This window comes from Heliangelus exortis, chromosome 6 (assembly GCF_036169615.1).
Source record: "Heliangelus exortis chromosome 6, bHelExo1.hap1, whole genome shotgun sequence".
NCBI lineage: Eukaryota > Metazoa > Chordata > Aves > Apodiformes > Trochilidae > Heliangelus > Heliangelus exortis.
In genome coordinates, this window is record NC_092427.1 from 30,472,825 (window position 1) to 30,489,517 (window position 16,693).

Here is a 16,693-nt window from a genome sequence, read left to right on the forward strand (position 1 = left end):
AACCTTATCATTTCACCTCACAGCAAAGCTATATCCTTTTGCCATTAAATATTTAAATCATATTCATAATAAAAAGTCTGAAACTAAATGTGGAATAGCATCACATTATTCAAATAGCAAATAACAACGTATTTGATTCCCTAGATACAGACTGCTCTGCTTATGTAAACAGTCTACCCCATAAATCCTGTAGCAAATTCAACATGAAACAATTACACAGACAAAGAGATTGCAAATGACCTAAAACTGCAGAACAAACCTTTGTTTTAAACATATTAATATAAGCTCTGAGGTCATACCTGATGACTTAGAGACTGTAATGTCTCACCGGTTCCAAGCTGCATGACCTTTCTGCTTCCAGAGACCCCCAAAAATTGCATTTCCTGTCTCACAAAAGTACATCACAGACTCATCTATCTTTCAAAATCTTCTGGGCTAGCGAAGAAAGCATCAACAGCCATTCTGCCCATCCATAAGTGCTGCAGTCATTACCCTCAAGATATCAGATCTTAAATATAGTTTCCTCCGTGCGATTACAGACATCCAGTAGTCAAGGAGGCTGACACAGCTATATCACTGATGCTGCTAATGCCATCTGAAAACAGTAAGCTTACTGCTTAAAGCAATCCTGCATCATCCAAACAGAACAAGCCACATCCTTCAACTCCTCACTTGCGTTTTTTATAAAACCTAGTGCTGCCATTATAGATTCTGTTTTCATCTGTGGTCAGCTAAAGGAGAATTTAGATTATTATGCAACCAGCTTTGCCTTAACAAAAGAAAAACAGCAGACGAAGTGACATATCGAGGTTATCAAATTTTGCTTGCATGACCACTCCTCAACAGGCACTATTACCATTCAGGAGAAGCATCAAAATCTGATCCAAAGGAAAACTACAGAAATAAATTATAAACAATTGATAGGAAGCAAGGCATTTAAATACCCCTGTGGTATTAGAACAGCTATTTTATGCAGCCTTACTAATCCTAGTCTCTATTAAATTAAAAACATTGCTTGCTTAAGTATCTTTAGTGTTTATTTTCAAGAAATTGCATGATCACTGCATTGTTTCCATTACTCCCTGATAGCAGCCAGAAAACAGCATGCCTTGAAAATGTGCCAGTATTATGACAGCAAAAATGTGTTTTTATATCAAACAAAACAATCATGTATGGGTTTTTTCTGATCTGAGAGACCTTTCAAGCTAACGAATGTACAGTATCCTCCTTAGTAATTTTTAAATTATTAAGGCTACAAAGTAATAACCAGACTTTTTACTAACATACATTACATACATACATACATACATACATACAGGTGGAACTAAAAATAATTATTAGAAAGCATTACTTATACTTATTGCTGCATATACTTATTACAACAAACTTATAAAAATAAAAATATTACTTCACAGAACTAAGATGAAACAGTGCCACCAACAAACTGTGAAAAGTTATCATTTAATAATTCCTCTAAATTCCAGACCCATAGAAAAATTATTTGTTTTTACACAGTGAGAAAGAAAGTCCCATTGAGGTACTCAGTCCATATGCTTAAATGTATGGGAACATCCTCTCAACACACACTGAGATACATTGGTCCTGGTCAAATTTTAAAGACACATGAAACTTGGAGGAGAATAATCTTCCCTAATTTAACTACAGCATGTATGTTATTCAAATTAATTGGAATGTACTTCTTTACTCTGAAATACAACCAGAAACTGAAACTACAAGCAAATGCTTCTGAATTAATTCACCCTGATCTTCGTCTGTTAGTTTAACATTATTATTATTATTATTATTATTATTATTATTATTATTATTATTATTGTTATTATTATTATTATTATTATTATACAGTAGTACTATGGGTCTTTTGAGTTACTTAATCAAGTTTGGCTCATAGTCATTCACATTATGGCACTGATAAAAGCAAACTGGTCTCATCCATGAATCCCACATATTTCTCTTTAGAAAGAGAAACTGCTATAATTTTTTAATTGATTCACTTTCTACAGTGTGCAACTGCTTCACCATAAGGATGCTTCATCTACAAGGAAAGGGAACCCAGACTCACACTCATGTAGGGTCTCTGGTGGGATGTTCCATAGCCTGGGAGAGGTGAGTCAGTGAAGTCCTAGGAGGCTTTAAAGTGCAGTAAGGAACCAGATCAGGCCAGACTTGAAACCTACTTTTTATATTCTCCAAGACAGTTAACCTTGAGGCCCAACAACCTGTCACTGTCTTTTTTACTGCTGGTGATAGTGGCAGTCAGGGTGCCACACTGAGCATGGTGAATGTTCTTGAAAGCTGCCACTTCTAAAATTTTTGCAGAATAACTCACAAATCCACTTTCAACCAAGAAAATATTACTAAATCTATGTGTGCAGGATATAAATACACACCCACAAGGAGATAAAGGGCTGTTCAAAAACCAGACAAGGGTGATTCTGCTGTAAAGGAAAGGGAAAATTATTTCCCCTGCAGCGGTATGAAAAAGGAATATCTCCCAAGGTAATACTTTTATTCCCAGAGGTAATTAAAAACAATTAATAACACACTATTACTAAATATTAAGTTATTTACTCCTATGCAAACATTCAGTTCTGCAATACCATCTTCTGCACAGTAGCCACTTAAAACTGCAAAAGGGAGTACTCTGCACCTCTGGGTTGCTGGCAACCTCACAGGTTGCCCACAAACCACCCAGCTAGGACACAATGGCCAGCAAGATGGTAACAAGTGACCAAATAAAAAAATGTAACCTGCCAAGCTACCTTTCATAAGTATTATGTAGGCTTTCTCTAAATGTACTAAATGGTGATCTCCAATCAAAGAGTGAAAAACACAAAGCTGGGAGCTATAACTACAGATGTCAGAACCATCACTTGTTTCTTCTCACAAGGAGTACATAATCTCTGCCCTAGCTGAACACTGGCAGAATTAAAATTATCACAGAAGGATACTTGTAGCACACAGAAGTAGTAACATGAAGCTCTATTAATCTTACTGTACTTGATTCTGATCATCTATGCCTACATAAGATTCAAACTGTAAGCAAGACATGTTAAATGGTCAGGGAATTTCTAAGAAACTGGAAATGTTTCCTCTGTTTAGCTTAACAAATGAAAGACTAAAAGGGAGATCTGTGAACATGACAAGATAGAAGTGCCAAAGAAGAAAACATTCAAGTAAAAGAACAATTCTAGAGCAAGTATAAATCCATGCAAAGTTGTCAGTACTGTTTGGGTTTTTTTCAACTTTTAGAGGCTGAAGGTCTGCAAGAGCAGTTAGTCAAAGTCAAAGACCAAGAGCATGCTTTTCACTCCTATGTTTCCACAGAAATTGGTGTCTAAGGAAAATCAAATTATTGTCCTGGGGTGCAACACTAATTGGAAATAAGTTTAGAACCCTGAATAAAAAAAGAAAGTAAACAAAATTTTAAGAGTTGGTTTCTCCTGTACTGAAGATATCAAACTTTTGCCCGAATACATGGAGTGCTGTCAACCATATAAATAGCTCAGCAATTTGTCTTAACCAAAATAATTTGTCAGATCTTACCTTTCAACTGATTGCTCAGATCAACACAGATTAAAAATAGCTTTGTACACTTTAAGTGTATATAAGTATATACGAGATGTATATATATATATATATGAGATAGTTTATTTTTTTTTCCTTGGAAAAATGCAGAAAATTAAAGAGTAGAGAATCTCCTTAAATATTACACAATACTGAACTTTCTGCCTAGTTACATTGCTCACCTTACATCTTTCTTTCTTTTGAACCTTTTCATCCCTCCTTTGTCCCTGAAGAGGATGAAAAACTCCTCTTTCTCAAGCAAAATTTGTCAGTTCAGTAATCCTGGCTTCTTATCTGCCTCAGAATACATCTGAATTTTCTAAATATTTTGCATTTAAAAATTCTCTTTCAAAGAAAAAAAAAAATATTGAATCTTGACAGATAATTACCATTATCCTCTCAGCTAGCAGAAAATGATGGCAAAACGCCAGCTTGCTTGTCTGCTACAGATTAGACATTTCCAAGCTTCCATCCTTCCCTTTAGAGAAAACAGAAGGGGAAGACCAGCCAGGAGGAAGCCTACCCTGTCAGCTGATCCCGTAAGAAATAAAATTAATATTCTCCTAGCAGAAATCATTTTCCTCCAAGCCTGAGGTAAATGATATGCCTTACCATATGTTATGATGGTCCTTTCAAGAATGACAAATTTGATGAATTTTTCCTGGATGGTCTTTCATCCAGTATCTTCTCATCACCTCCAGCTTCTGCTTCAGGCAAACTCTCAAGAGGCATAAATCAGAATAGCATCACCAAATTACATAACTTGTACCCACTGGGGATTTAGCTCATTCTACTTCAGACTTAGCATGAAAAAGTGTCTGTGCATTCTTCAATAATCTTTTTGATCTGTGTAGAGCTTTAGAGAATTACCCTGACACATTGCTGAGCTTCGCCACCAAGACACCCACAGTGGGCAGAGAATCCAGTAATTTTTCTTAAAGGAAGAACTCTAAAAAGACAATGTGCAATTACAACATATTCAGCATTAGCCCTAAATCAGACAAAACTCTGCATCAGTTCACACAGAGAAAAAAGGCAAAGGACAGATTGAGGCAAATTCCCTCACTGTATATAAGTATGTTGGCATATTGTTACTCTGAATACAGACTCAGAGGTGCACTCTTCTTTAGTTCACCTCAACTTCTAAGAAATCAGAATGCCTGAATGCCAGTCCCCACATAGCAGTTTATTTGCACATCATTTATGCATCACTGTTTTTGGACGGTAAAACTTCGGAAGTTTTATAAATAAAATACAGGCAGACAGGATAGATATAAATACAGATATTTTTTAAACCTATCTACTCACACAGATGCTTAAAATTTTCTTGTTTGCCATAAAGTATACTGATTCTAAATGAGAATGATAATAAGTAAAGAACAATTTTAGGCAACATTACTCAAACTCCATCCAAAAAGAAAGCTGATGGACACATTGGTTACTCCAAATTTTCTGCTCTGGGAGAGGACACAGAAAAGCCATTGAAACAGGACTAGGTGCAGTACCTCTCTGGTTGACTTAGGAAAAACAGAAAAAAAAATAGTCCCCCCAAACTAGGAGCAGCCCCCTAAGCTGATACAAGGACTTTCTGTATTAAATCACAAACTCAGACATAAGATGAGATAGATATAAATAAATTAACAGATATTTATGGATAAAATGAAAACATTGTATCCTTTCTGAGTGCAACTTAAAATGCTTCAAAAGTTTAATTGACCATATATTTTTAAATATTTAAAACATAATTTTACACCTAATAATGCAAGGACACAGATAAAAATGTTAAGATCTCAATGAAGAAAAAATATAGCCAATGATTGCTTCAAAGATAGAAAACTGGGACAAAATGCCCATTGGAACATACTGAGCCTCCCACAGGAGTTTCAAAAGTCAGACACTGCTGCTTTTATATTTAAGCAGCCTTTCAGCTAACTACTTCTGTACATGATACTTGTTAAAGAGAGAAAGTGTAAAGGACTACGAAAGATAAAAGAACTTCAAAATGAAAATAACATGGTACTTGGGTATGTTCTAGTCACAAGGACTTTCCTAGTTTTGAAGGGGAGGTTTGGTAATTTTATATATGCTTATATATATATTTTATTTATGCAATATTAAAAAAAAAAAAAAAAAAAAGAGAGAGAGAGAATAGCCCCATTGTAAAGAATCTTTACCCTTAAACCAAAATATAAACTGCAGTACTTTATAACTGTTGACTTTTTGGGTTGGTTTTTTTTTTTTTTGCCAAAGTTGCAAAGACTTTTATTCCCGTGACTCCTCATACTCATTCTCTCATAAGTATATATATACGACACACATACACATGAGGAAGGCATATCATTTCTCATCTTAAACTACTGCATGAACTTCAACAGATTTTTTTGTGCATTACACACAAAATTTATCAACTGTTTCACTATTTAGTCTAAAACAGAAATGATCTCATCAATCATGGCTAAATATGCTCAGGATAATAAATACCTTCCTTTGTCCTGAAAGAGAAATTCAGCTGCTGCCAATTTTACCTTTTCTTTTTCCTCTTCCTCAGAGACAGCAGTAGGGCCACCTCCCCAAAGAGCAACAGCAGACACAAGATGCTTAAGTTAGAAAACTTCTTTCCTACTCTTATCTCTCCAGTGATCACCAATGGGACCACCATACATCCACCACCAGGCTTTCCTGCCCTGTTAAGTAGTTGCTATTTTCTACGTTGGTGAGAAAAAAGTAGATGAGTTTGGAAAGAAATCCATGGCTAAGTGAGGAAGAAAAGATGTCAGGCTGCTTCTGCAAGCAAGCAGTCATTGCATTCCTTCACAATCTTCCCTGCTCAAAACCCTGCTCGCAGTTTACAGCTGTGAGCCAACTCCCATACAAATTTCAGAGAAATGGTAACTCCAAAGGAAGGGCAATCTCACCACCAGACAGCCTCATCATATTTCCTCAGAGTACATGGCTTCAGCCTCTGCTATTTCCAGTGTTTCAAAAAACATTACATACACAGACTAAAAGCTGATCACCCAGTTCTCAGAACAGACTTAGGACCTAAATGAAGGCCTGTAGCAAACCTAATTTTGTATTGATAAAAAGATGTCACATGAATCCATAAGAGAAATATTGAGTGACAGGATTCATTCCCTCATTCCCTAGCATCCTCTTTAAAATATATGTTGCTGAGGCATAAACACTGTCATTATTCCCAAAAAAATTCCAAACACAAAAATGTCATACTGTTTTATCTTTGTTGGAAGAAATGTTGACATTTGATACTGTGACATTCACAGAAGTACATGGTTAAAAACTGACTTTGAACTATATTACCAGTAGAAGAGTCTCTTGTGGCTAACAGGGGTAGCTTTACTATGTGGTACATTAAAAACTCAGCTGGATAAAATCCTCTGAAGTCGCTGCACAGAGCAATCTTTTGTTATCAGTGCACTAAAAAATTGTACTTGGTGTCACACTAGCTATACACCGAAGTCTCAAATATCAGGTAACTTAAACACCTTACACGAATATGGGACCACATCACCATAACACCACCAACAGATAACTCTAAATTGGTTTGGTTATTGTACTGCCTTAAGGTTGAAAGTCTTTGAGGTAAAAATAATAATTGCAGTTTACTATGAAAAAAACTTTGAAGAAAGCAATGCAAATTGTAACTGTCTGCTGTCTGCAATTTATCAATGAGATTAAAACATCATTGGGATGTTAGTCTGAATATTTTAATTATCAAATATTTTATATAAATTATTTTACCTCTAACAGATGACATGCAAGTTTTGGATTTATTTCTACTTCTACTAACAAAAGAAATAATGAAATGTTAAAGGACACAGTTTCCAGATAATCACTAAAAGTTACAATTCCAAAAGTGAAGCAAAAGGTATGAAAAAAACACATGAAGATTTGAGGTTGTTTTAAATAGCTGGTATTCTAACTTCCTTCATTACACTTAAAGAATAATATTTTTGTTAGTTCCTCTGAAATCTACTTTTCAATTAGCTCTTGACTGCTTTTCAAGATACCAATGGCAACACAAATTCCACCTCAGATATAATCCAAGAACACTGTTTTTTCAATAGCCTGATTACTCTCAAATCACTATGTAGTACTTCTACATAATGATTCTTCATCAACAACCCATTCTCTATTTTAAAGGACAGGTTCTACAGCTTAATATGCCCAGTATTGTATGTAAACTCAAAGGAGAATAGTTGTGTAAAATGATAATAATGAAAATAATTATTTAAGTATGGTACCTGACACATACTACTAGTTTTGAACATTTCAGCTATCTACAGTATTTTCCAGTTGATGCCCAGAGACAATGTAAATCTCAGTTGCAGCTTCTGTAAACAAAAATTGGCAGCCAGCAACCACTTGGTAGCAAGGTGATAAGAGCTCTATCACTATTATTTCTTAAATTCTTCCTCATTATTAAAGTTCTTACACAAATCATGCAAAAACCAGTTTACCATAAATCATTTCACATACCACAGCTACAGCATGAATTCCTATATCCCTATAAATAACTCACTCAAGAAGTAATTAGGAACAAAAGATTACAAAATTCACTCAATGACAGCAGGAGAAGTATTTAGAACAAATGCAATAGAAATAATTCATGCTAATGTGCAAAATAGTACTTTGCATTTTAAGTCAAGGAAAGAAACTCAGGCCATACCATAAAAAGAAAATTCTCATAAATGTTTCAATTTTTAAAATTACTTTCTCACTTCACTTAACCTTCAGCAGTCGACAGACCATAGGCTTATACATGGTCTATTCTAATTCATCAGAAACCACTTGTTCACCTGACAAGGAAGAAAGATGGCTAGGGAAACCAAATCAGAGCTTGAATTTAAGGTAGTATTATTTCTGGGCCTGTTGCCTCTTTCTCACCTTGAAAACCAAAACACATATTCTACCCTCATGGAAACAGAATTAGTTTGACTAGCAGAAATGATTCTGTATTCAAGCAGATGCTCTATGATCTCATTACCTCTCCCAGGAATACAATGGCTAAAAATGTATTGTAAGTAAAAATCTGAACCTCTCATTCCTAGCACTGTCAGAAACTATTTCAAGAAATGTGCTCATGCTCTCCAGCTCTCCCACCAACTTGACATTCCTAAGTCTAAGCCTGTTTTCCAGGTCATCAGCATGACCTTCGTGCACAGCCTGACAGCCACTGGTGTTTATAGCTAGATGGCATTATGCCTACATGGAAATTTATATTTTGGTACCACTAAAACAAACAAAGCTTTTGGTTCTTCTAAGAAGTTCTAGATGACTGTAGAGATATCTTCACATTTCTTAATCAGATAGGACATTTTGGAGCACTGGGCACTCCACCCAGATGGCACACAAGGCAATGCCAAAGGCTGACCACCAGCATCTCAGATGTTCAGAAAGCCAAAAATTCTCATATGCTGCTCAGCACAACAGGCCACTCTAGCCAGAGAAAACAGAAAACACATTGACATCACAAGAGACTCCTATTTCAACTCAGCTCAACCTTTTTTGCAGTTTCATATTTTTTCTTGTACATAATTACATTTCTCACAACCCAAGACATAGTTAAGTTCAGGCAGTTACCGAAAGTTTTTTAATTGCAGTTTCATATTAAGATTTATTTTTCAAGTAGCTAAAAAAATAGTATTCAGCAGTTATCATTCTGATTTTAATAGTCCAAGTGCAGGGTTTTTAAAAAGAAATACATGTCTTGCATTGTACATGAATTATTATTATTAATATTATTATTACTATTATGCACTTCTGGTTTGAACCAGTACTACCTGTGAAGCAATGAAAGGAGATGAAAGGCACAAAAAGCATAAAACATAGCCAAAGATTTCTTTACCTTCCTCCCAGCAGGGGACACCAGACAGGTTCAGGGACACCTGGCATCAGCAGGGTCCTAATTTCTGTTCAGGTTCATCTTCCCCTCCCTGCCCAAAGGCAGAGCCCTCCCAGGGTGCTCCTCCTGCTCCTTCCTCAGCAGGGTGCTGCCTGACCCCTCGGCCTTGAGGACCACCCCTCTACCCAGTCTGTCAAGCTACTCTGTATACTAAATTAATGAATATAAACTGTATTAATTATTCATACAGTCCAGACTGACACATTAGATTGAATGTCATGGTTATCCTGAAGGTAGAAATTGTTGAGCTTTACATAACACATTCATTAAATGTACTGAACTAATTAAAGTATGTTAATTAGGTAATAGACAAAAAGAACTCAGTATCTGGTAGGGACTGGTCACTGTTAATACCTTGTATCGTGTTAATACCTTGGCCGTATTTTTATGCTTAATGAGCAAAAGGAAAAGCTGATTATTCAGAAAGCAGAAAAAAAAAATCACATGTGTTACGTGTTAGAAAATTAGCCTCAGGTGACAGTGGAAATACATACCAAAGGAACTGGCACTCTAACAAAGAAAGTATCATTTCAAAGCCCATAAACAACATGCTGTCACCAGGAATTCTACCTATTCACATTCTAGGAAGCAATACTTAATTTGCTGGTGGTACTAATAAATTGGCAAAAACTTGCTTTTATTTGCACAAATTATCTGTTCTCCCAATACTATGAAAATTTTTTTTTTCCTATTTTTGAATTTACATTTACTTCATGAAAATTGAGATTAAGGTTTGGATAACAAATGATTTGGTCAGAAAAACAACTGAGAAGCAAGAAATTATTGATTCAACTCCTACCTACATAGGGCAAATGTTGGTGGGAATTATACATGCATTTGCTTAGCACTGAAATAAAGCCTAAAAATTACTTTATTTATGGAGATAAAATAATGTTTTATATGCCATTAAAACATACTCCGAGCTTATGTTAAAGTATTTTTTCCATTCCATAGCATAGCCCCTTGCTTTTCACTTTATTTGAAGGGACGTGACCAAACCTAGAAAGTATTTTTATCTACATTAAAAAGAAAAAAACATCCAGTTAGCACCCTCAATAAAACAAAGGCCTGTACTTTCTTCCAAAAACAACTTGAACAATTATAGTAACAAAGACGACAGATGTTGGTGATAGTAAACTACTCAGGACCAAAGCAAACTAACTGAAATCTTTCTTAACTTCATACATTTTTTATATTATTACTCAGTCACTAAAAAGAGAATCCTAGTATAAAAGACCGTAACTGACAGATTCAGAAATTGAAGCTTGTCCTTGCCACGGAATTTGGATAGAACACAGAAAAATTCAAAGCAAATTTTAAACTTAACAGAAAAACTGACACACCAACATGTAAGCATAAAACAATCCAGACAGATCAGCAGCCATGCAAGCCTAGAGGTACCTGTTCTATTTTTTTTTTCTTTTTTTTTTTTTTTTAATATTAACATTCCATTTGTGGCTAAAATTCTCCTGCAAGACATCTCAATCCCAACAGGGCAAAGAAACTTGGTGCCTCAACGGGTGTCTAACCTAAAGCTAGCCAGGGCCTGGGCTCAGGTGTTGCTCCCATCTCACAAATGACCACCCATCTTTCTCTGTTATTCTCTGAAAAACACATGTCCATTGCTACCTAAAATACAGAGACAGCCATCAATTTGTTTTCTAGCAATACTGTAACACCATACACCCTTGGTTGTTCCACTTTAATATGGAAGGCATAGGGCTGCTTCTCCTCTTTGCCTGAAGGGATTCAGGCACACACTTTACTCACCTCTAGAAAATGTCCCAAATGGAAGAGGGAGGTGAGAGCTGCTTCAGAGTTGCAACACTTTTCAGTGACAACAGAACCAGGGCTTTATTCTTCAAAAAAGAGAAAGGAGTTGAACCCAAGTTTCCCTGTGTCCTGCCAACTTATAATAGCCACTGACCCTCTGACACAAGGAAAGCCATGAGCGTGGCCACCATTTTCACAGGGAGCCATGGGAGGAGGCTGGTGCTTGGGCACCCTGCCCAGGCACCTGAACCAGACCCTGGCACTGAGCACCAACACCTGCACCTGAAAATAAAGCCCAAAACTGCCATAAATGCCCAGGAAATTTAAAAGCATTAGTCCAGACAGACGCTGGATACCTGGGTGACTTCAGGTGAGCTGATGCACCAGGACGATGCTAGGTCAGGTGCCATCCCAGGAGCAGTGCAGCTGTATGTGTGTTCCAATGTACTCAGGTAACAGGATAATCCCCTGAGTGGATGTAGTTTGCAGAGGCACAGTGTCCTGTGGCTATGGAAAAACTGCCTCCAGTTCTGTGTTTATTTTATCCACACATAGTCAAAAACCATGAGAATCACAGTTGCAAATCTTGCCCTAGTGCACTTTTCCATAGCAAGATGGCAGCCGTCCTTCAGGCAAGGCCTGAAGGGAACTGCTGGAACCAGCTCAAACCCAGTACGATCTGCAAGGTTCACAAACATTATAATCCCTAATGCTTACAGTTTAAGTGTAAGCTTATTAACACCAACTTCTGAGCACTCAGTTGCAAGGTCTTTCACCTCTCCCTAGTTATGACCTTGCAGAGGAAATTTAGTCTCAAGTAAAGTTCCTTCAAGAACATACCATGTCACTGCCCAGCACTAAGAAATACTTAACTAGAGAGGATAACACACAAAGAATGCAGGGCACACCATATTAATGAGAGCAACACGCAAATTCACAAGAACCCCAACTGCTGCAAAGAGTTTCTTACCCTAAAAATTAGCGAACTTCTATAAAGAAATAGGGTTTTTTGGTTATGGTTTGTCCTTCAAAAGAAATCATGGCATTGAAACTGGTGTTTTTGTCAGGAGAAAGTTCAACATTTCTGTAACACAAGAATAGCATCTAATGCTATTAATGCTCTGACAAGACTTCATGTATCTCTACTGGCTATTTTCCTTGGCAAACACACTCTTTTCAGTCCTTTCTCCCTGCATTTCACACAGTAACCTGCAAAGACTTTATTACAAGTGTGTCCAACCATGCATAGTTTTTTACAAGAAGGGGCACCAATTCAATGAAGCCATTGTAGATTCACAACAAGCAGAACTTGAATCAATTCCATGGGATAAATTTTTGTTTCATTTTCTATGCTATGTAAATTAAAACACAGTGACTATTTCACTGTTCAGCTGTGCAAAATAACTGCAAGAGATTTCAGTTTTAATTTTCAAAACAAGAACCCAGGAAATACAACAGGGAGCCTGTCATCATCATTACACTTAGCACACTTTCTGTAATAGGTTAAATAGATGAAAAAATTACGATGTTTCTGCTTTTGAGAGAAAATGAGGTAACATCATTCTTGCAAGGAGCTCAGGTACTAAGATGACAAGCACTACAATGCTCCTAAAAAAAATTAAAATGCAACAAACAATCATTCAGGGAATAGAGGGATCATTTCCACTTCCATTTCTGTTCATATTTTACCAATGTCTGCTTTTACAGCTAACTTTTTATAAGGGTCATAAAAGCATTTTACAAATCTGAATAATTTAGGATTTAGGCCAGGATTTAATTTCTTAATATTCCTCTTTTGAATTTTGCTTAAACATTCTGGGCAAGTGAAGAAATATGCATTCAAATGCTCCACAAAATTTTTATGAAATCCAGACATTTTAAGTTGCCAAATAAAGTGTTTATTTAAAAAGGAAAGTAAATTAACAAAATTTAAATTTTTCAAAGAGAGATGACAACAAAGTACTATTTAAATGAAAGGTCAAGAAGATTGATTTAGCATGGTTTAAACAGGCACAATTCAAACCAACATGAATAAGTTTTTCATTGTAAAAATCAAGTTAAACTTCAACAAGAGCTTTCAGGCAAGATCACTTAAGACTGGGGAATGGAAAAAGGTCAAAAAAATTGCAAACTCAACTTGTCAGACACTCAGGAAGTGTTAGACTGAACAAAAAACATACTAAAAGCAGACTCTTCCCTAGTAAAATTGATAGAAACAGTAAAGAAAACCTCTGTCAGGAAGTAAATTTCCTCACAAATACAATCTTATCTTATCTGTTTCCCAGATAATGGCTCATAGCTAAATTAGCTTTTAATTGTAAAGGCTAAGAACATTTCTGGCCTAAAGGAATCAGGTAAAGAGACTCAGTCAAATAATAATCAAGCAGACATTTCTTTATTCATTTCTTAACAGGACTTAATGACATAAGGAGAGAAAAAACTTCCTTGACAAGTGACACAATTTAGGAAACCAAACTAACCCTGCCATCAAGACAAGAAAATGGAAATTTTAAAAAAGTGCTGCAGGGATTTATATGAAGTTCTAAAAATTCTGAATGAAAATTAAATTAAGTATTTCTGAATGGCCATAAATAAAATAGAAGAATAATGGAATAAAGTTACATATTCAGGAGATTTTCAGATGTCATTAAAATTAATAGGCATCAAAGTCACTTAGGCAACATTACAAAAAAATCATCATCTTCATATTTAATCAGCTAAATTTTATAACAGCATGCTAGGGAATAAACCAGAATCTCTGTTACTTGTGTACCAGAACAACCACTGCTGTGATTATTCTACTGAAGAATTACAAGTGTGATATTTATAACACGGAGACTAAATATAAGTAAGCCTCAAAACAAAAAGATATTTTTCTGATTATAAGTGTCTTTCACTAAATTTTTTGTCATTTATTCTAACAACAGTTGCCTTATTTTCAGGAACTTTATACCATTCAGCCCTAAAAAGTCTTTTCCAGAAGGAGAAAGACTACTAAGTCTATTTTCCAATCATAACTAATTGGACGAAATTGATAGTATAGAGTGCACTCCTTATTTGAGTCTATGCTGTCTTTGCTAACTCTGACTTCTACCTCTCAATACACAATAAATTAAATGAGAGAACAGTAATATTTTTTTCCAAATGAAAACCAGTCAACAGAAAGTATCCCATTAGAGGGATCACAAAGAAAATGCAGTTTGAGAACAGAATCATCATTGCTGAAGGGGATGAAAGTTAAAAGGTACCTAGAGAAACAAACATCTTTAAGCACTTGGCTAACCAAATGTACAGCAGACTTTGCCAGAGGCATCTTGCCTGCACAGCTCTCTCTATCCAGGTTCTGCCCTTTTGTACTGTGCCCCAGGCAAAGCCGATGAATTTAAAACAAAATTGATACAAACATCATTCAAATGAGTTTTTAGGTCATTCTAGTTAAATAGTCTATTCTAATAGTGTTTTGCAGTTATATTTTTATATTTTTATTCCAAAAAAGAGATATATTCCTGTTCATTAGTATAACACTGCAAGTATACACTGAAGTAGGAACCAAGATATATTAGATCTGGCCAGTTTTTAAAAGCCAGAAGGATTCAATATATGTTTACACAGTTCCTTAGTTGACTGTATATGTATAGTAAGACTTGTTCAGTGTTAATTTTGAATTATTTTGTCAGAAATTTATGGCCTTTAATTAACAGTGTTTTTTTTGTTGTGGGCTTGTTGTTTGTTGGTTTTTTTATCAGATAAATTGACCAAGAGTTTAGTTCAGTGAGCACACTACACCAAACCGAGTTAAACATTTTTCTGAATCTCAACAGAAACTTTTGATGTTTAAATGCCTTTGAAAATTTGTGTATATATCCTTTAAGTTTCAAGAATTAGCTCTCATCTTCTCCAATATATTCCATACTACATATATACCTATGTGGAAGAAAAGCATTCTTACTTTTTCAGATCCCAGCTGGAGTCTCAACACTGAATGAATTCTGAATTGACCCATCAAACACCTCTATCACACTTACACATCTGAAAGTAATACAAGTCTTGTCTTAGCTGGCTGAAAGTGCAGACAGTTAAAGCAGCATGAAACCTAGAGATTAGAATCCTAAATTTTTCAGTTATTTTCAAACTGCTTCCATTGTAGCTCTCAGCTGTCAGGATTAGAAAGCCAATATGGTACAGAAACATACACACAGTCATGGCCAGAGATAGGCTACTCCTGCTGGTGGAGCACAATGGACAGTGATAACCAAAGAGCAAAAAAAAACCAGAAAACAAGATGAAAAGGATGAAGATGCTAGCATAAGAAAACAGGATGCTATTACATGTTTGTGTAAACTGTAAAACTACTATAGGAATACCCTCAGAGAGAAATCATATTTTCAGTGTGCAATATTAAGCTTGGGCAACTCCACAGGGTTTCAACCAAGTTACACTACACTGCACCATCCTAGATAAAACTGAGCCAAATCTTAACATCCAAATAACAAAAAATACATATGGAAAAACTTCTGTATCTGGGCATTTCTTTACTATAGATCCACTCTAAACCTAGAGACTGGCATTGAAATAATGGTTAAAATTTTTTTGATTTTTAAATTTCAGACTTCTATACCTGACCGTTAACTTTTGAGACAGAATTCAAACTTAGTAGTTTCTCAGCAAAACACAATCCAAAGCAGAGAACTTAATTCCTTGATCCTGACATAGAGAATATTTTCCTTCTTATAAGTGCTTCAACACAGCATCTAGTCTTATGTAGTCCTGCACGGAAAATATTTCATAAACACTCTTTTCTACAAATTTTTGCACTCAATTTTTTTTCTAGCACCCCTAAGCCCCTAAAAAAAATATTTAAATGCTATTTTTAAATATTTGCAGTGGTGTAAATTAGAAGCCTGATTTTGTGTCTCTCCTGATCCATCTGAAGATAATGTGAAACAACAATCATGAATTATGCATACAGCGATACTGTCAAAAGAATCAGGAAAAAAAATTATTCTTTTTCAATATATTGAGCGTTTATGCATCTGAAAAATAGATCTTACGAGTGTGCATAAGACTATTGCATGATGCTAGAGACCAAGATTCTCTTATGTGAAACTGCAGAGTAAATAGAAACCAAAACCTTATCTCAATATCAATATCCAAAGACTGAAGCACCAAAGCTAGCGGGGAACTTTGAAACAAACTAATTTGGTAACTCCCAGAAATGCTACAATGTTGTTTTCTCATTAAAGCACCTACATGGCAATGAGCTCTCTTCCTCACTAAAGCACACAATAAAGATGCAAAGAAAGTGTGCAGAGCAGCACCTAAAAGACAAACCAGATGCCACCTAGGGCCCATCAGTTGAATTACATACAGCTGGTAGCTAAATGAGTCAACCAAGCAAAATCCAATACAATT

At 35.6% G+C, this 16,693-nt stretch overlaps 1 protein-coding gene across 15 annotated transcripts in view; it reads right to left on the reverse strand.

Moving 5' to 3' along the window:
- SLC4A10 (solute carrier family 4 member 10) overlaps positions 1 to 16,693 on the reverse strand; it is a 142,800-nt gene that overhangs the window by 113,230 nt on the left and 12,877 nt on the right. For 10 of the 15 annotated variants that reach the window (XR_011726575.1, XM_071747528.1, XM_071747513.1 and 7 more), the window contains exon 1: positions 300 to 729. The exons of 4 other annotated variants lie outside the window; for them this stretch is intronic. Coding sequence is in view for 7 of the 11 variants with exons in the window: in XM_071747528.1 (XP_071603629.1) it covers positions 300 to 380 (81 nt within the window). In the remaining 4 variants the exon portion in view is untranslated. Of the gene's footprint in view, positions 1 to 299; positions 730 to 16,693 lie in introns of those variants that run through there. One more of the 15 variants, XM_071747515.1, reaches the window with a different exon arrangement.